The sequence below is a fragment of the Camelus ferus genome, chromosome 6, assembly GCF_009834535.1.
Source record: "Camelus ferus isolate YT-003-E chromosome 6, BCGSAC_Cfer_1.0, whole genome shotgun sequence".
In the NCBI taxonomy this organism is placed as follows: domain Eukaryota; kingdom Metazoa; phylum Chordata; class Mammalia; order Artiodactyla; family Camelidae; genus Camelus; species Camelus ferus.
The window spans coordinates 43,814,002-43,833,264 of record NC_045701.1 but is presented as its reverse complement, the minus strand read 5'-3'; the positions used below and the strand labels follow the sequence as shown (position 1 = coordinate 43,833,264).

General features: G+C 34.9%; 2 protein-coding genes across 9 annotated transcripts in view; one reads left to right on the top strand and one right to left on the bottom strand.

Annotated features, from left to right (window-relative positions):
- Nucleotides 1–1,509: 1,509 nt before the first annotated feature.
- GEMIN2 (gem nuclear organelle associated protein 2) lies at nt 1,510–18,652 on the bottom strand. Of its 3 annotated transcripts, none has more exons than XM_006187922.3 (10): nt 18,399–18,648; nt 17,926–18,010; nt 16,294–16,383; nt 15,966–16,025; nt 13,495–13,608; nt 11,753–11,797; nt 10,561–10,629; nt 8,747–8,857; nt 7,507–7,565; nt 1,510–4,145 (listed from the first exon to the last, which is right to left on the bottom strand). In XM_006187922.3, exons 1-10 carry the CDS (start codon nt 18,533–18,535, stop codon nt 4,106–4,108), a joined length of 810 nt encoding a protein of 269 aa, XP_006187984.1. In that variant the 5' UTR covers nt 18,536–18,648; the 3' UTR covers nt 1,510–4,105. The 3 variants fall into 3 exon arrangements, with proteins under 3 accessions (XP_006187984.1, XP_032337820.1, XP_032337821.1); XM_032481929.1 differs by lacking the exon at nt 1,510–4,145 and adding an exon at nt 4,198–7,236 and having other exon boundaries at nt 18,399–18,650; XM_032481930.1 differs by lacking the exons at nt 1,510–4,145; nt 11,753–11,797 and adding an exon at nt 4,198–7,236 and having other exon boundaries at nt 18,399–18,652.
- The window catches only part of SEC23A (Sec23 homolog A, COPII coat complex component), a 56,666-nt gene continuing 55,701 nt past the window's right edge, over nt 18,299–19,263 (top strand). For 2 of the 6 annotated variants that reach the window (XM_032481927.1, XM_032481925.1), the window contains exon 1: nt 18,317–18,435. The gene's annotated coding sequence lies outside the window, so the exon portion shown is untranslated. Of the gene's footprint in view, nt 18,523–19,263 lie in introns of all 6 variants that reach the window. The other 4 variants (XM_032481926.1, XM_014561965.2, XM_032481928.1 and 1 more) reach the window with 3 other exon arrangements.

Below are 19,263 nucleotides of genomic sequence, written 5' to 3'. Positions count from 1 at the left end.
ATAAAATAGTTATGTATTTGCTTACATGGAATGATGTTAACTGGTATTAAGAGAAAAAAGTTTGTTTCAGGATATTGTACACGCAATATATGAAATACAATTTATGAATATAAAAATACATGCTTATGAGTATATCAAAAAGACTGGAAAGTTGCAAGTAAATTGTATAGAAGATTAAATTAAAATAATCCCACAGTAAAGTTATTTTTATTCGGTATCCTTTTGCACAACTTTATCTTAATTATAGTCATCAAGGAACCTAGGTGAAGAGTAAATTTGTTTTGAACAGATGTATTTTTCAAGAGTAAAAACTACACTGTATGAAGGACAAACTATAAACTAGTCAGTAGCCAATGCTAACCGAAACGACAGTTCAATCCCTTGCTCCGACCTGTCAAACCTCATTAAGCGGATTTAAGGCTGGAGATATCATCAGAACCTGTCTTGGCCCATTTGGGCTGCCCTAGCAGAATACCATAGGTTGGGTGGCTTATAAAAAACAGAAACGTATTTCTCAGTTCTAGATGCTGGAAAGTCCAAGATCAAGGCGTCAGCAGATCTGGTGTCTGGTGAGGTCCTGCTTCTTGGTTCACAGATGGATGTCCTTTTTTTTTTTCTTTCTCCCAGAGTTACCTTTTGATTGTGTCTTCACTTGGCAGAATGGGACTAACTCTGGGGCCTCTCCCACAAGGGCACTAGTCCTGTTAGGAGCGCCCTGCCCTCAAGACCTAATGAGCATTTCTCAAAGGCGCTGCCTCCTAACACTATCACCTGAGGGTCAGGATTTGAACATATGCATTTAGGAGGACACAAATAACAATCTACAGCAGAACCCAACATGCAGACTAAAGAGAAGCAAAATCCTAGAGCCAAGGTTATCTGGTGAACTGTTTCCAAGTCCTCCCAGAGTACAACTGTAGGATGGGAGTTCAATTCAGGCCTGGGCAAGCACCAAAATGACTGCAGAAACGGACTGGTGCAAATTTTGGAGTCATTAGAGTTAAGAAAGAAACTGGATAGAAGCCATAAATGTTTTCCAAAGTGCTCTTTGAAAAATGAGCACTGTGATCAGATACATTTTGGATATTCATCCTCTTTTGTCAACTTTCAGTGCACATGAATGGTATGTTACAGATTCTGAAAAAATCAAGTAATCAGTTTAATTTATTTTAAACTAGTATTTGATTACAGTACCTCTTTTTAAGAAACACTAACAGCTCACATAAACCAATATTCTAGGGACATATTATTTAGAAGATATTATTCTTAGAAACGTAGTGGGAATTTGTAACATACATAGCAAAATAAAATCTTATAATGGACATAGGTCAACTTGATCTTTCTCAGTAATTTCTAAAACTTTTTTTAAAAATTGAAGTAGTTGATTTACATAAAACATTTTTATATCTTTTTGTCCCCAGATGGTAAAACTGATAACCTGAGCCACTTTTAATCTAATTCGGCCTCTAGTTGGCTTATTTTGCTAAGCACACAGATGAAATAATCTTATTTTAAAAGGTAGAAATGAATACAATTTTAATAAAAGAATTAACACAATTTAATCAATGTAAATGTCCTTTTGATCAACAGAAGTAATGACTCTTTCATGTGAAAAAAAAAATACGGGTACAATCTAATTTACTTGGTCCATGCTCCCACAGTCCTGATTTAAACTACCATTTGGTAGTTAATATTTTCAAAATAAATACTTCTAAATTCCATTATTTAAAATGTGTAGTTTCTCAGTGTACTTAAAGCTTTCTACCTGTGTTAAGACTTGGAAAATTTTTTTCTCTTCAATTTCTCATAAAAACCAGAAGATACTTTTTATTGTGAAAGGTCTGATGAACCCTAAGGCTACACTGGATAGTCTGCATACTTACAATTACGTAAGTGGTTTTGAATATCTTTTACTTTTATCTCTACATTCCTGAAAAATATCCTTATGCCAAGTTAAGTCATTACAAAAATAAGTTCTCAGTTAAATATAGGAGTTCCTACAGCTTGCTGGAAAATGAGGTGTAACTGCATTAAAATAATTTCTTATATCACTCGTCTTCTGCACATGCAAAATTGCCTTCTTTTTTATGTTTCTAATCTTCAGAAATGTTAATTCTTTGTGCCATTAGCTATGGAAGAAATGTAAGTTAAAACAACTGACACTTTACCTTTATTAAATCAGTCCCTAGCCCCACCCCGCAAAGAGCAAATCAGCAAAGAATGTACAGCTATAAAACAGCTAGTTGTGGTGTAGGCTGAAAATCTAAACTCTTGATGGTAGACACTGCTGGCTGCCTACCCAATATCCACTCTCCCCTCTTTTCTAACAGAACCATTTTTGGTAGGAGTGACAATATGCTCACCTGAAAAGTTAAATTTTCCAGCTTTCTTTTTAAGTAGAAGATGCCATAACTCTGACAAATAATATACAAGTTGAAGAGTTTTACATAACACTTTGCTCCCCTGGTACAGACCTCCAGAAGTGGTGGTACATTTTTATCCTCCCTGGAATGCAGATTTGAAGTAAGAGATAAAGCAACCATATCATGACCAGAGAAGGATGAAAGCTACACACAAACACTGATGAAAGAGAAATCTGGATGCACCTAGGGCATCTGAGATGTTGTAAACCTGCTGCCCTAGCCCTAAGCTCCTCAGACAAGAATTATTTTATGAGAAACAAAAATAAATTTGTAATTTTTAAAACCTCAGTTAAGTTTCAAATGCAATATTAACTGATAGACTCTTATGACTTGCAACCCTATGCTTGGGAACTTCTGGTCAAAGAAAGGAAAAAGCTATGTGCATGAAGGTATTCATGGTAGCATTTTCTATATTGGATTAACACTGAAAGATTACATATTCAACAACGAGAGAATGTTTAAATTATGGTAAAATACAACTTAGACTACCATTGAAAAATCAGTTTTATGAAGACACAACAGCAGAAAAGACTGAAATATAAAATTATATCTGCTCCATTTATAAAAAGTAGCAAAACTATTGGTTGCCTGATCCACAGTTGTTCCTAATCCCCTTTTCCTTTTCCACTTCCCATTAGAAAGACTGGAAAAGCTTACAGTTTCATTTCCCCAGTTTTCCTGAAGTTAGAGGTGATGATTTTATACACTTATGATCAACAGATGAAGACAAATCTGCTGTGGATTTCTAGAGAAGGTTTTGCTTTTATGAGAAAAGGATCAGATGTGGAAGGCTCTGCCTTTTTCCTCCCTTTTCCTGTCTTGAATAGAGACACATTGCTCTGCACTGTAGGGGCATCTTACCACGAGGGAAAAGCTAAGACTCAGAGACCTTGGTATCGTGGAGTCACTGAACCAGTGCCAGTAGCCAGCTCCTCCAGACGTCTTACTGTGTAAGAAAACAAATCCCTATGTGAAAAACCATTGCTACTTGGATCTCCTGTTACTTAACATAGGAAACATTCCCGCCTGATATAGAAAGAGATAAATTATAAGTGATATGAACAAAAGATGTGGCAGAAAAATGAAAAGTCAATAATTAGGATGTTACTGAAAATTACTTGCAACGAAAAAGTTTTGTTTATGCAATAAAGTATTTAAAAATAAAAGTTCTGAGCTTAAAGGGAAAACCTTAGGCTAATCTTGCTGCTGATTATGAATACATGTGCCACATAATCTAGATGATTAAGGACATTTATCCATTGTCTTTTGTTCTGTTCAAGAGTCAAACAAAATTTTAACAATCAAAACACATTTTCAATAAAATTTTATATGTATATATGTAAATAAACAATGAAACAGCACCAAGGGCCTTTGTACAATTTCACACAGTTTCTGTGCAGAATGCTTCATCAATAAATGGCATTCAATTTGTTTTAAAAGCATGTGACTACAGAAAACTGTTTAAACTATTCATCAAAACTGGGTAAGATCTTTCAAAGATACGTCAAATATTGAAAAAACACTATCTTCTGAATACCAACTTGAGTCGCACAGGTTAAGATGAAGACTCTTCACATTGTGCTGAAGATGTGATGCAATCTGCACTTGAACTGGCATCGCACTTCCTAAGACTCAGGCTGTCTTCATCACAAGTACCTCCTATCCCTGAGAGATCAGCTACATCAAGATGGCTCATCAGCTAAGTCACGCTGGTCAAAATACCTAGTAAAAAAAGAATGTAATGTATGCTTAAAAATACTAATTGCAGCACTACTTTTTTTTTTTTGAGGGAGGTAATTAGGTTTATTTATTTACTTGATGGAGGTACTGGGGATTGAACCTGGGACCTGCCAGCTAAGCTATACCATCCCCCTCACAGCACTACTTGTAATAGCAAAAGGCCACAAACAAGCCAAATGTCCATCAACAGACTGGTTTGATAAACTACAGTACATTTACACTGTGGAAAACCGTGAGGCTTTCATAAAAAAGGAATGAGGAAAATATCTGCACTGCTACCATGTGATTTCCAGGATTTATTAAGTAAAAAAAACAAGGTACAGAATGATATGTTTTGCATGCTACCTTTTATAAGTATGCGCAGGAATGCCGATATATTGTTACATATGCTTATAGTTTTTAAAAGAAACAATGAATGAAAGGATAAATTGAAAATTAATAATAAAATGGATAACTGCAAAAGGGAGAAAAGGGCTACAGGTAAAGGTGGAATGTAAAATGCTCCAAAATGTACCCTGAATTGTAATTTTAACTTTGGAATAATGTAAATGTTTTATGAAATTAAAAAACAAGATTAAATTAAAAAGAAAAAATAACTAATCAAACTCCACCAAATTAATCTCCTCCTATACCAAGTTGGTAGCATAACCACACAAAGAAGAATAATTTCAGGTGACCTTAAATGTGATATTCTGATATATGAATATCAGAGATGAGATATATCAGAGATAAAAAGAACTGCAAAGAATTCTTAAAATGATTTCAATAGTTTCACTATCAGTAAAACTGTTAGTATTGTTAATCTGAAACTATGACATACAAATTGTAGGATAAAGCCAAGGATTATATTGTTAGAAACCAGAATTTTCAGCATTGAAGAACAGAAATATAACATCAGAGAACAGTTAAATAATCTTAAATTAGAACTGAAATATCAATTTGAACTCATGATTTTATTTTTCTCTTTCTAAAAAATACTTCCCAGCTCTGTTGATTGAAAAGGCCTAAACACAACGACCAACCTAGCAACAACGAGCTTCCCTAATGTCCAAATTGTGGGCTCTAGATACCATTTTCTACTTTAAGGGAGGAACCAGCACTCCCAGGAGAAAAATGAGAGTCCAGATCTGGAGCCAGAAGTGTCCAAGATACATCTGAATCATTCTGACATACTAGAAAGTAAGAAAGCTATAAAATAAAAAGAACACAAAGGTTATAGAACAAAAAGCATAGGAATTGATCTGCAGGGCTCCATACTTAATATAAGTATGCATATATTATATTTATATACACACAAACATAAGAATTTAGAATATGAAAACATCTTCAAATAAATTTTAATTTATTTAATTGATCCAACAAGGCTCCAAAGAGAACAACGTGAGTATCAGAAAGCATAATGGCTGCAATACCCCTTTACCTGAATGTGGTCAACTTTCTCACTAGTAAAAGTGGGACATCATGTGCTTCCTGATGTGGCACAGCAGCTCACACGGAGTCTTGTCAAACAAGCAAAATCATTATGTATATTCAAGCCTCGAGACCTACTTCCCAGTTTCCAGAAAATACAGAGGCTAGATGAACACACTGACTACCACTATGAAGACAGCTGTCAAAACAAATTTGTGGGAAATTTTACAAGTCAAAGGACCCAGTTTCTTCAATAAATAAATGGCTAAGAAAAAAACTCAAGGGGCTAATGGGGAGACTTAAGAGACATCAGACAAATGCAATGAGTGCATCCTACTTGGATCCCGATTTGAACAATTCAAACACACAAAGACATCTTGGGGACAATTAGGGAATGTGAAACATGGACCGGACATTAGACAATACCACAGAGTTGTTATTAAATTTATTAGGTGTGATATTACAGTCATGTTTTTAAAAAGTCCTTATCAGTTAGATACACTAAAACAGGAGAAATGACATGTTGAAGATTTGTTTGAAATACAAAACAGATGGGATAAACCAGATACCCTGGTGAAGAGTTAGCAATTGTTGAACCTGGGTGATGGATTAGTCTGGGGGGTTTATTCTACTATATTTGTATGTGTTTGAAAATCTCCACAATAAGAAACTTAAAAAAAATAATTATCAATGGTAAAATAAGCAAGGTGGCTGATATTTAAGGGATCCTGTTTGAACAAGATCCCACTCATCTGACCAGGTATTTCTATGAATTAGCAATTACTGCCTTAAAGCTATCAAAACAAACAAAACCAACAACAAAAAACACAAGATTTATAACAATACCTGATACTTACATTGAAGCTGCTACTGCAAAGAGTCAAGGCCTAGGTTATCTTTTTTTTCAAACTTGCTGTAAGTTTTCCTAAGTGAAGCCTATACCTTCAGAAACTTCTGTCCTAGAACTTTTTTCCTATTTTTACCTAACTTTTTGAGGAAAAGAAATAATCATGACCTACTACACTTGGACATTTCTTCTCTCATAAAGTCAGATGATATGTTTAAATCTTGATTCTATTAAGTACTAGCTTACTGAAACAGCAGTAACTATCATCAGCATAATTATTACAGATCAAGAAACTACATGCTGAATATGTGTGTACTCTGAAAAAGTATCTTGTTTATGCGAGTGAAAAAATGAGCATGGGATCACTTATCTTCTCAATGTTTCAAATATATTACAAAGCTTTGAAAAGTTACTAGCATTGGAATAAAAACACTGACCAATGAACAAAAATATGAAGCCCAGAAAGAGACCTAAAATAAGTATGCATATATTATATTTATATACACACAAACATAAGAATTTAGAATATGAAAACATCTTCAAATAAATTTTAATGTAAGAAATGAAATCAAATGCATACTACATAAAAATATGCCCCAATTGAAAATGAACATAAGACACAAGCAATTTTTTAAAAACTGCAATAAAATGAAACATATTTTACCCTTACAGATAAAACAAAAGCAAATAAAAATTATTTGTATCTTTTTTATTATTAGAATGGAAATTTTTAAATCAACTGAAAATGCCCAGTGTTGAACAGGAGAAAGGCACCTCATTGACACTTTAGTGGGAACACAGAGTGGTATGATCTTCCTGGAAGGCAAACGGGCAATAAATGTCTCAGTTTTAGAAGTACATGCAAGCCCTTTAACTTATTTCTAGGAATTTACCCTTAGGAAATAATAGAGCTGTACGTATAAGGATCTTCAATGCAGCATTATAGAGAAAAACTAGGAATAAGGGAATTGTGATACATATAATATTGTTTCCACATACCCCAACTTCCTCACTGTAAAATGGGAACAATATTCTCTATTACCATTAATAATGCTATTATAAAGCAAGAAGCCAAGGATTACTTACCTGCTAACCAAGCAGATTAATAAATTCAAAGCAGGAACCCTCTCATCATCTTTGCTGTCCTAAAAAGAAAGTTTAAAATGTAATCTGTTGTCCCCCAATATTTTTGAAACAAGTTTCCTTTCAAGATGTGAAACATGAACATTTTATTAGATAGTAATAATCATGTGAAAATAGAAGACATCAAAGAAAAAGGAGAAACTGTAGAGTTAATGATTCCTTGAGAAACATACTACCATAAACAAGACACAAAGCATACTGGGAAAACAGAGGATGGAGAGATTCTTTAAAATTGTGAGGATCAGGGAAAGCATCACAGAACGTGGTAGGATATGAGCCAGACTGGGAAAAGTAAATGATATTCAGATGCAGACTGGAACAGAGTGAAAAGGCACTTCTGGAGAGGGTAATAAAGTCTAGGAACATAGCACAGGGAATATTTACTAACAAGTACATTTTGCTCAGAGTACAGGCCATATAAGTTAGTTTGGGCCCTCTCATGGATGTTTGATGAAAATATTTTGGAATAGCCAATGGTGAACAAGTACACATTTTGCGGAGGGGAAAAGAGGAATGAAAAAAAATCAGAAGTGGACTTAGTCAGGCATCAAATTAATTTATATTGTACTGCTGCAGTTATGAGTTAGAGGAAGGGTCTGATTGGAGAAATTTAAAATGATCATTGTGCCAGGGATTGTTAGTTGACCACTCTAACTCCTTGTCTCCCTCCGTTATTTAGCAAATGAAGCTCATTTTCAGCAGGGCACACTGTGACCCAATTAAAAGTCATCATTTCCCATAGTTCCTTATGGCCATGTGACTAAATTCTGGCCCATGAGCTATTTTGACCAGATGTGTTTGTGGAACCTCTGGGAAGGCTCTTTAGAGAGGATGACCACCTTTTCTTCTTTCCAGCTCCCTACAATGAAATACAATGGCCAAAGCCCCAGCATCCATCCTGGATTACGAGGCGAGCCTGAGGATGGAAGCTGCATGTGGCAGAACCCTAAGGCCTGGGCTACTGCCATCTTAGACCTCACCTGCCGACCGTCAGGCTTCCTTTGTCTGAGAAAAATATTTCCATTTTATTTAAGCTACTGTTATTTTGGACTCTTCTATTATGTAGCTAAATCTAATCCTGACTAATAAAATATTTCACGTTTTCCTATTTCATTGGACTCACTCTTTATCACCACATAAATTGTGAGTGCTTTTGATCTGAAACAGTAAAGTCTGAACTTACCACTAAAAGCCTCACTTCAGAGCACCTTCTTGCAAGCTGCCGAATCAGTGAATGAGCCTCCGGTAATAAAGGTTTTTCAAGACAAGCCAATAAAGCATAAAGCCATCTTCCCTAAACAGAATTTTAAAAAGTAATAAGTAGGCAAACTACACCATAAATTTAACTCAATCACTAAACTATACCTCAGAAAGGTTATATCAAGTTATATTTCCACCAGCAGTATACATGGCTGCGTTTATTCTGAGCAACACATCACTTTGGGGAATCTTGAAGAACATTAGAACAAAGTTTAAATAGCAATTTGTCAATTCCCAGTACCTCCAATAAATAAATAAACCTAAATGCCCCCCAAATTATAAATAAATAAATAAATAAATAAATAAATAAATAAATAAATAAATTTAATTAATAGCAATTTGTGCAACACACTAAGTTAGCTCCTCAAGCAACCACAAATCAATAAGGCTTTCTCTTAAATAGGAAAATTTACATCCAGCTTTCTTTTACAAACAGTAAGCAAGATTCTCTTCTACATGAAAAAAGCTATTATACATTTTAACTTGACTCAAATTTTCAGGGATACATTTATGATACAAAGCTGACATTCAGGTGGTCAAATGTCCTCTACAGTTAGAAGGTACTTAAACCTCTACTGACTAAGGTGTATCTATACTGAAAGGTTCCTTTTCTCAAACTTAGTGAGCACACTCTGACAATAATAAAAAATATAAGCAAAATCCCAAACCAAATAGCTGAAAATCTTCTTTCATAACTTCACACTTGGATGGCAAAATAAGGCTGTATTTCTCAAAAAATATTAGACAAGCAATCCCCAAAAAAGAAATAATTAAAAGGTCTCTCTCTCTCTTTTTTTTTTTTTTTTTTGGTAGTTTATGATTAGCAAACTTCCTGTTACACAGGTTTTTACTTAAACATTGATATTCTCAGTACTAGAGTACTAATGGTATGCTTACTTAGACAGAGGAATTGAACATTGTTGATTTAAAAGACAGATTACTCAAAATAAAACTCAAAGGATTAACTAGGTTAAAATTTAGTAAATCAGTTAGCATTGGTTCAGAAACACTTTAATGGTTCCTCTGGCAAATATAGCTGTACTTTTTGGTAATATGTTTTCACCAATTAACAGGAAAAGCCAAAATTATCTCCCTCTTGAGTGAGGAATCTTTAAAAGTTAAAAAAAAAAAAATCCAAAAACTTTTACAACAAAGAGAATTTAAAAAATAAAGATTAAAGGAAGACACAGAGAATAGGTCAGATAAATAATACTGGTAAAAGGTCGCTATCAGACAGAAAGAATTGATATAGAATTTAAAGTTCTAGATTCCACTAAAATAGTGGCCTAAGAATATGAACAAAGTTATCTACTGAAGGTGTAGCTAATATACCAATCCATGGAAAAATTTTTGTGTTATGATAATAAAACATACTACATTTACTTTGAAGCACTACTATATATTTACTAAACTTGAAAAATAAACACAAATTATGAAATGTTAGCTTGAACCATGTGGAACTGCTGATAATCAAATGTTTTCAACCTACAAAAAAGAAAATTTCATATGGTTCAACTTAAAGTAGGGTTGTAGGGAAGAGAAATAAATTAAAGAATCCATTGTTGGTGTTACACACTGGTTCAATTCTTCTGGAAATTAATCTGGCAGGATGTAACAAAGGCTTCCGACACCGTGATCCAATAATTCTATTCTAGAAACATCTTAAGAAATAATAAAAAAATAAACCAGTATAAATGTTTATAATTTAGTCATGAAAATAAAAAGATGCAGTACTACCAATTCTGGAGTAAAGTCTCTTTCTCCAAACCAATTACTCAGATATTCCAAGACACTAGTTACTGTTGCCTAAAAAAAGGAGGAAGGAGATGGAAGAATAGTATTAGTAATAAAACACAAGTTCAACCTGAGTTTCACTAAGTTTAGTTAGAAAGCAACTGTTTAAAATGGCCTCATTCTTCAGACTTCCAGAGAATGCTGTGACTATTCAGTAATTTGATTAGATGGTTCACTCAGTGAGAAGAGGCTTCTTAGACAAATATGCTTTCAAGTATCAATACCTCAGTTTAAATCCTAGGATTTAGTCTGCAGCTACTAATCTAGTTTGTAAATACTTAAAAAATTCCGTATCTCTTAAAAAAAAATCTTTGCATGAATACCTTTAGCTCGTTTTCATTAAATCAAAGTACAAACCTAAAGAGAAAGCTGGAAAAAGATCAGTTTTAAAGCCATGCAGATAGAATTGAACAAACCTGAAAATATTATCTGACAAATTCAAATATAGATGGACACTTTAAAAAATCACTCTCATTGAATTTAGTATAACTACTACAGTATCTTAATGTAAATGATCAAGTAAAGAAGTATATGATTTACATCAGAGTATGACTCTTAAAAAAGAAATCTATCTTCCAAGGGTACGCAATGCTAATGTGAAGGCAAAACAAAGTTTTTATTTGCTCTTTAAATGGATAAGAGAGTTCCCAGTCCTGAAAGACTGAAAAATCAAAGTCCATATTTCTTCCCTTTTGATCCAAGAAATTCTCTTATTTCATTCTTAATATAATGTGTAGGACATCTGGAATGAGAAATAGCAATCTAGCCTTAGCATTTATTTCAAACCCCAGAATCTAAGACTTATAACTGAAATGTATACATGGCAATAGTTTAGCACTATAATCAAGACCACGAGTTCTGAAATTAAATCAACCTGGAACTGAATCCCAGCATTGCCATTAAAACTTGCTGAAAAACCACCTGCACATGACCTAATCTCCAACTTTGTTTCCCCAACTATAAAAAATGGATCATTAATAATAATCCCCCATTTTAGTGAGGATTAAATAAGAACTGTTAAAGAGTTTAGGACAGGGTCCTACATACTGTAAATATTCAGTAAATGTATTCAAATACTTTAACACACACTGCAAACAAACGAATGCATATATTCTCATTATTAGATTGATTTTACCTGATTCATTCTGCTAACAATACTAAGCAAGGGAGGAAAACCAATCTGAAAGAAAAGCAAGACTCAAATTTACTAAATGGTGTTATAAGGAAGGGCTTCATTTTTTTTTTTTCAAACTGGTGAATTTCTCAATACACTATTATTTAAAAACAAAGGATAGATAAAAGAAAATTTTTTCATTGTCCATTACAATAAAACATTCCATGAACTACTAGGTTGGTAATGCCCAGGAAAATATTGTCTTGAAATCTGAATAATGGAAATTTAAAAATAAAGAATGATTTTAGTAATTAAGATATTAAAGTATGAAATTTTCAAAAATGACACTGATATTAGTATGTTGTACATACTTCTTCAAAATCATCAGCTAAAGCTAACATTTTCAGGAATTAAGGGCTTTTGGATGAGTTTTTTCAAACGTAATCTGTTTCAGTTAAAAAAAGCACTTTGGAGTTTATGTTGGGAGCCATAATTATGAAAACAGCACTGATTCGTGAGAAAGTTAGCAGAACATGCATTAAACTCCGATGTTCTTAGATGGTTTTTCACATGGTATATTTCACTTGTATACATTTTGTAATAAACTAAATATATTTTAATTCTTTGTCAAATTAAAACATTGTGAAACATAACATTAGGGATATTACCCAAAAGAACACAGGTTGTATATGAAATAGTGTCAAATTAGCTTCCTTAGAGATTTGAATCTGTCTACACTCCCACCACCATATGTAAGAGTACCTGTTTTCCCAGCCCTGTTAACACAGTATATCAAACTTTCTTTGCCAATATGTTATATGAAAAGCACCAACTCAGTGGAGTTATAAGCTATATTTCTATTATAATTGAGTTTGGGCATCTTCTCATATAAGAACAATTTGTATTTCCTTTCTGTGAGATGTCTATTTGTCTCCTTTGCAATTTTTTAAAAAATTGGGTCTTGGGTCTTATTTAGTGATTTTTAGAGCTTTTGCATTTTGAGGATAAACTAATTTTAAATGGGAAAAACACAAAGTGGTACCTCATAAAAAACAATAAATACCTATTCAACAGAACAACATAGTATAGGGAGTTACCAGTAATGCAGATGTATTCAGTGGGTTTCATAGCAACATCTGCAAACTCGAGGGCAGGTGAATCCTGAAGGACAAGAAGCAGCTGGCCCCATAATTTATGATTAAAATAAAGCCATGTGAAATTTAAATATACCCTCAACATTTGTCTCCAGAAAACGCAAATTTACTAAACATTTTTAAGCACCTAATTATGTCATATGTTTTCCTTTGTTTCCCTGACTACTCATAACTCATTGTTGGTCCCATGTCTCATCATTAAAAAAAAAAAATCCTGTCTAACTCAAAAAATTATTTAACAGCTAAAACATGAAATATGAGGCCATCTCTAAAAAAGTCACAGTACATTGTTTTATAAGCTAGGCTGCCAATTTTTAAGTCAAAGAGCCAATAAACTAAGTCAAGGATTGGCAAATATTGTCTGTAAAGAGCCAGACAATGTTTTATGCTCTGCACGCCACATGCTGTCCCAGTCACATACTACTTTTTTTTTTTTTAACAACTCTTTAAAAACATAAAAACCATTATGTTTTTATGTTTAGCTCATGGGCTGTATAAAAACAGGATGCAGACTGGATTTGGCCTAGGCTGTTATTTTCTGAATCTTTATACTAAGTCATGTACAAAGTTATAACCTTTTTTGGTTTGTCTGGCCACATTATCACCTACTTGCACGTAATCGATTCCAGGACTTTCACTTGCAGCTGGTCCAGCAGCCCCTTCAGCACATAACCTTTCACCCAGACAAAATTTTTTCCAGCCTTCTTCATCTTCAGATTTTGGCTAAAAGGAAAAAAAAAAGATTTTACTTACTCCAATGTATTTTTTTAATACTGAATAGTGAAAATAGAAGTGAGGATTCCTGCATATTCCCACCACCTCAATACAAAGATATAGTGCCTGTTATTGTGTGAATTGTGTACCCCCCAAATTTATATGTTGAAGTCCTAACCTCTAGTACCCTGAAATGTGACTATTTGGAGACTGGCTAAGTTGAAATGAGCTAATGAAGGTGGGTCCTAATCCAATCTAGCTGGCATCCTTGTAAGAAGCGGAAATTTGGATGAAGAGACGTGAGGGACACGTGCACACACAGGAAAAACCACATGAGGACACAGCAAGAAGATGGCCGCTTGCAAGCCAAAGAGAGACATCTCAAGAGAAACCTACTGAAATCTTGATCTTAAGGCTTCTGGCCTACAAGGCTGTGAGAAAATGAATTACTGTTAAGTCACAGTCTGTGGTGTTTTGTTACAGCAGCCTGAGCAAAATCATACAGGACCCAAGTGGTCACACATACGTGGGACGTGTTTAGCCTGAATCATACTTTAATTGACGCTGACAAGCAAGAGAGTGTCCAAAAGAGGGTGACAAAGATAGAAATTGGTATGGAAAAAAATACACTAAGAATGCTTACAAGAACGAAGGATGTATACTGCAGAGAAGATTACATACTTCCTTACATTGTCAGATGAAAAAAGCAGGACCATTCAGCTCAATAAGGCTATCTTAATTTTTTAATTTAAAAAATTATTTATTTTATTGAAGTATAATTGATTTACAATATTGTCTTGGTTTCAGGTGTAGAGTACATTGATTCAGTTAACAGAACAATTTTTATTTGGACACATCACTTTGCAAATTACTTTACATATATGTAAAGTGTTTCCCTTGAGAATGAATAACTTTCATTAGAGTCTCAGAATGAATATGAGATCCCAAAAAGGTTGAAACCTGTTATCCTAGAACAATAAATCCATCTCTTCCCATTACTCCTTTAGGTCAGAGACTGTTTCTACTTCAGGTAGCATTGAAAACCCTGATTATTAAATATAGTGGGTGCTTAATAAATGGTTGGATAAATCAATCAGTCAATGTTTACATTTACATAGTTGCCATCAGAGTGTGCTTTAAAAATTCTTCACATTATTATTTACATAATGTTTACATCTGCCATGATGAACGCACGTTATTGCTATGTAATAGTCCGTTTTGATGGACGATCTTCATTTTTGAATCAATTGTGCTCAATCATTTACATTTTTGACAAAATTTATCACCACAATGTTATTGTTACAGCTTCTTTTTGAATTAGCAAGTATGTACCCAAAAGTCCTTACCCTAACCAAGAAAAAAAAAATGTCTACCTACCTACCACCTTTTCCCTCTTTTTACAAGGAGGCCTCACAGCACAGAGAAAGGCTTTAGAGTTAGACAAAGTTTGGTTTGAATCTCAGCTATACCTTCTATGAGTTAAATGATCTTGGGCAAGTGATGCTAGTGCCTTTCACACTTTTCCTAGAGCAGAGCTTCCAGCTGATAGGGAAGCATATAGAGAGGTCACAATGATCTCTCAGCTTTCAGCTGGTATCTGAGGCTATGGGAGCAGCCTCCTTCATTTATTCCAATGTGTCATCATATAAAACATGTTAGGAAGCACTGCCTAGAGGAGGCTTCAAAAATCTGAAATCTATAAACTACCCGAAACTATGAGCAAAATTGGATGCAAAGGTGCATTTTTTTCCCTCTGAAGATAAATAGCTTTCATGTGATTCTCAGGAAGAGTATGAGATGCCCTAAAACGTTAAAAGTATTGTTCTGAAACAATGTATCCATCCCTTCCCCAGCACCCCCAGTAGATATAACAGCTCTTCAGTAGATTATGTATGTCTGGATGTAACATATCTACTAAAGAGCTTAAAATTGTATCTAAGCTGATAAAATGTAGGAAACACTACTTTCCAATAAGCATGACAAACTTTACTAAAATGTCATTCACTGGTATTGACACCATTACTTCATTAGGAAAATCCAATAAGCCTTTATTCAATCTTTTTGTAAATACTGAGAATGTATTTAATTTCCTAAAAGGAAATGTCTAGAAGAAACCTTAAAAGCATGTAGAGACCTATCCAAAGTCTTTCAAGATGCTGTGGATTAAAACTGTCATAAAAATATTTTCTATTACTGATTCTGTATGTTTTAGGCTACCAAGATAATGGAATTATTACTATCAATGGTAGATGGGAGAGAATGAAAATCATATGGATTTAGCAAGTGAACCTTTAAGGACTGGAAGTAAATATGGACTATTTCAAATAGTTATACATTGTGCAACCTAAACAGAGAAACTTACATACCATGGTCACGTTACTATCCAACTGTTGTGATTTCCAGTGACTCCTATGTCTGTTCACGCTCTAAAGGAAGAAAAGTCACACAAGTGATCTTCAGAGAACACATAACTGAAATCAACTGCAGTACAACATTCTAACAATCCTAAAACTAGGAAAATATGTTTCAAACTGTATTGTGTCTAATAATTCCAGTAATAATGTAATAATTGAATCATAAGTATTTTATCTTTCTACATTAGAATCCCAAGCCATATTTTTCCAACTACAGTCTCAGAAACAAATCTGAGGGAGGGAAGGGTTTAGTGTGATTAGATGATGAAAATACACTTACCTGCCGAACAGCTGAAAACTGTGCCACTTGTTGCTGTTGCCACTGAAGTGTAGGGGAATATCCTTCAGGGGCAGGCTGGCATCCTGACAGCTGGAGATCAGTTCAAAACATTAGAATCAATGTTAGTGTTATAACTAGAATCTGTAACTTTGCCTCTGCAAAGTAAAAGGAGGATCAGGATGAAAAGTGAATAATAAAGCAAGTAAGACTATACAATAAAGACAGTATTCTTTGCAGATGCAAAAGAAGAGGCACTTAATTATTCACTTAATTATTTATGTCTGAAGTTTAAAACGTTAGGAAAAGACCCTTATATAGTCACCTCAGTAAGAGCAATCCAGAATGGTTCACAGTTGGAGTTTCTAAGAAATTGAAATATGAGCCCTGATGATATAATCTAGTCCTAGCTTTCTGTAATGGCAAAACACTTTATATTTTAATAAGTTTTTAAAATTCAATTTTATTCATTTGGGGGGGTGTAATTTGGCTTTATTTATTTATTTAAACGGAGGCACTGGGGATTGAACCTAGGACCTCCCTCATGCTAAGCATGCACTCTACCACTTGAGCTATCCCTCCACTACGAGCAAAACACTTCAAAACCAAAAGAGAGATATATCCCAAATAAAGAATTTTGGTATGAACAGAATGTACTCAAATATTTAAGACACTTGACTTTACAAGGACTACTTCTGTTTCCTAAAACAGCACACAGGTCACAACTGATAACATACTGTCTTGAAATAAAACATAGTGTGGTCACTTTTTAAAAGCCAGGTATACAAGACATCATCTTCCATTCAACTAAAAACCTGAAAATGAATTACATGAAACATTATAGTGTCTGGATTATAATCTCCCAATTATAAACATAGGATAAAGGAACTACTTAGGACTAAAAGGAAAGGAAATTATCACAGTTTAAAAGCTGCTGTTCTCCTTCGACCTTAGGTTAAATAGCACCTCCTCAAAGACCTTCTATGGCAACTCTACCTAAAGTTGTTCTCCCTGTTACTTACTGGTCTTTATGTGTTAATTTTCTTCACAGCAACAGTCACAATATGTAATTAATTTGTTCATTTTACTGTCTTCCCCAGGAGAATGTAAACTCTACAAGGGGTAGGGATTTTTGCTGTCATATTCTCCTGTTGTATTCCTAGTTACTTAGTAAAAACAAATGTGCTGGATAAATAAACGAATGAAAGTGTTCACAGTGGGCAGAAAAGTGTGAGATATGTGGGTTTCTATTCTTAAAAAACAAAACCCAAATTCAGAACGTGCAAACTACACTAAGATTAAATATCAGCCCAATAATAATTATGAACTGGAAAAAGTTACCTTGAAAATAATATGATAGGTAAACTATTTAAAGACTCCTTTAATATTGGTGCATGTTTCTAAAGTATTGTGAGGAGATCTCCACAAATGCCGGGGTTACTGAAAGCCTCTCTGGAGGCAGTAAATGCCAACTGTCCTTTTCGGGGGAAAAGTAAAAGCAAATATCTAACTTCGTATGGAGTAGTCAAGTCTTACCTACATCATAACTGATACTGTCTGATACTATAGGAAGAACCTTGGTCTTTTTTTAATTTGTGCGGGGAAACAAATTCCCTGACGGGTAATTGAACTCACAGAAACATTCACACTTTGCTTCCTTTTCAACTTCTTTGGGTCAATTTGAGCTACCACAACATCTGGACATTGAGCTGCTTCGATCCTACAAATAAGCAAGAAATGTGATTGTTATTGTTCGTGTGTAGTAAAACAACCGACCCACTTCTACAGTTCATTATGAAGTCAGAAAAAAGTTCAGAATTGAAATCGAGGTACTAAACAATGTATTTCTGAAATTATCTGGATTGAAAGCAAAGAAATCTAAGAGCACATATCTTGTCACGAGTAATCCAAGTTTAATAAAATTAAGTTCACAGAAACTCGCTCACGCAAAGACGTCATCAAGGGAACTTGATCCCACCGGCTCGCGTGGATTGGGGACGAGAACAGAGGCGGGACTTATCACATTTCAGCGTCCAGCGGGGCACGGCGCACTGTGCCCAGGGGAAGAAAGGAAGACCAGCCCACCCGCACAGGGTCAAAGCACTCACTGGACCCGCCTCAGGTATTCCTGAGGAGTCCTCGGAGGTACGCTGGGATCGAAACCTTCGGTCAAATCGCAGGGCTCCACTGGCAACAGCCGGGGCATCAACTCTTCCACAGCTGACTCCGCAGGTACCCACGCCATGGTTTTTAATCCTGCCAGTCCCACCCAGCGCCTGCGCGAAGTCTAGGTCGCAGCACAGGCCCGCATGTGGGTACCTTTGGCGCGGAACTGAGCAAGAGGAGGGGCTTGGGGGCGCAATTGCGCATGATCGAACCTGCTGGTTGTCCCAAGGTTAGGGCTCCGGTGGTGTAACGAAGGCTAAAACTTTAGTTCCTCGTAGAAGTGGTTCTAGAGTGTTTCTGGGTGTTACACCCTGTTCTCTCTTCTAAGTAAAGACTGAGGGTTATTAACTTTTATGCGTCCCTAGTAATGTGGGAATTTTAATTTTTTCAGTTAATGAGCAGGTTACTGTAATGATCACTTATGGAGCTTTAAATTCTTAAACCTCTGGTGGATACATCACATGCATTTCCTCATTCAAGTTTTACAACTTTTTGAAGAAAGTAGTAGTATCCCGATTTTGTAGGAGATGAAATCGACCGAAAGAGGGGTTAAGTACTAAGTAATTATGACTTTCTTCCAAAGGGAAAGAGCCAGTTCCAACCCAGATTTATCTGAAAGCCAAGTGAACAGGGAAATTCTGCTTTCACCAGGTTTAGACTTTTGCTTATACAATCAAAGTAAGTGATTAGGGGCTTCATTGTTACTTTCATTTTGGCTCAGTGTTACAGTAATTGGCCACTCTGACATCTGAGAACTCAGTTCTCCAGCTCATCAGAGCACAAAGACAAATTCTTTGATTAGGTATT

Bases quoted from the DNA above. Each gene is read 5' to 3' on its own strand.
- GEMIN2 (XM_032481929.1), bottom strand. From the start codon at position 18,535: ATGGCGTGGGTACCTGCGGAGTCAGCTGTGGAAGAGTTGATGCCCCGG. The intron at 13,609-15,965 runs GTATGTAAGTTT...TTTTCCTTTTAG, and splicing joins TGGATAGTAACGTGACCATG to CCAAAATCTGAAGATGAAGA. The intron at 8,858-10,560 runs GTAGTACTGCAT...AATTCTGTTTAG, and splicing joins GAGACTTTACTCCAGAATTG to GGAAGATGGCTTTATGCTTT.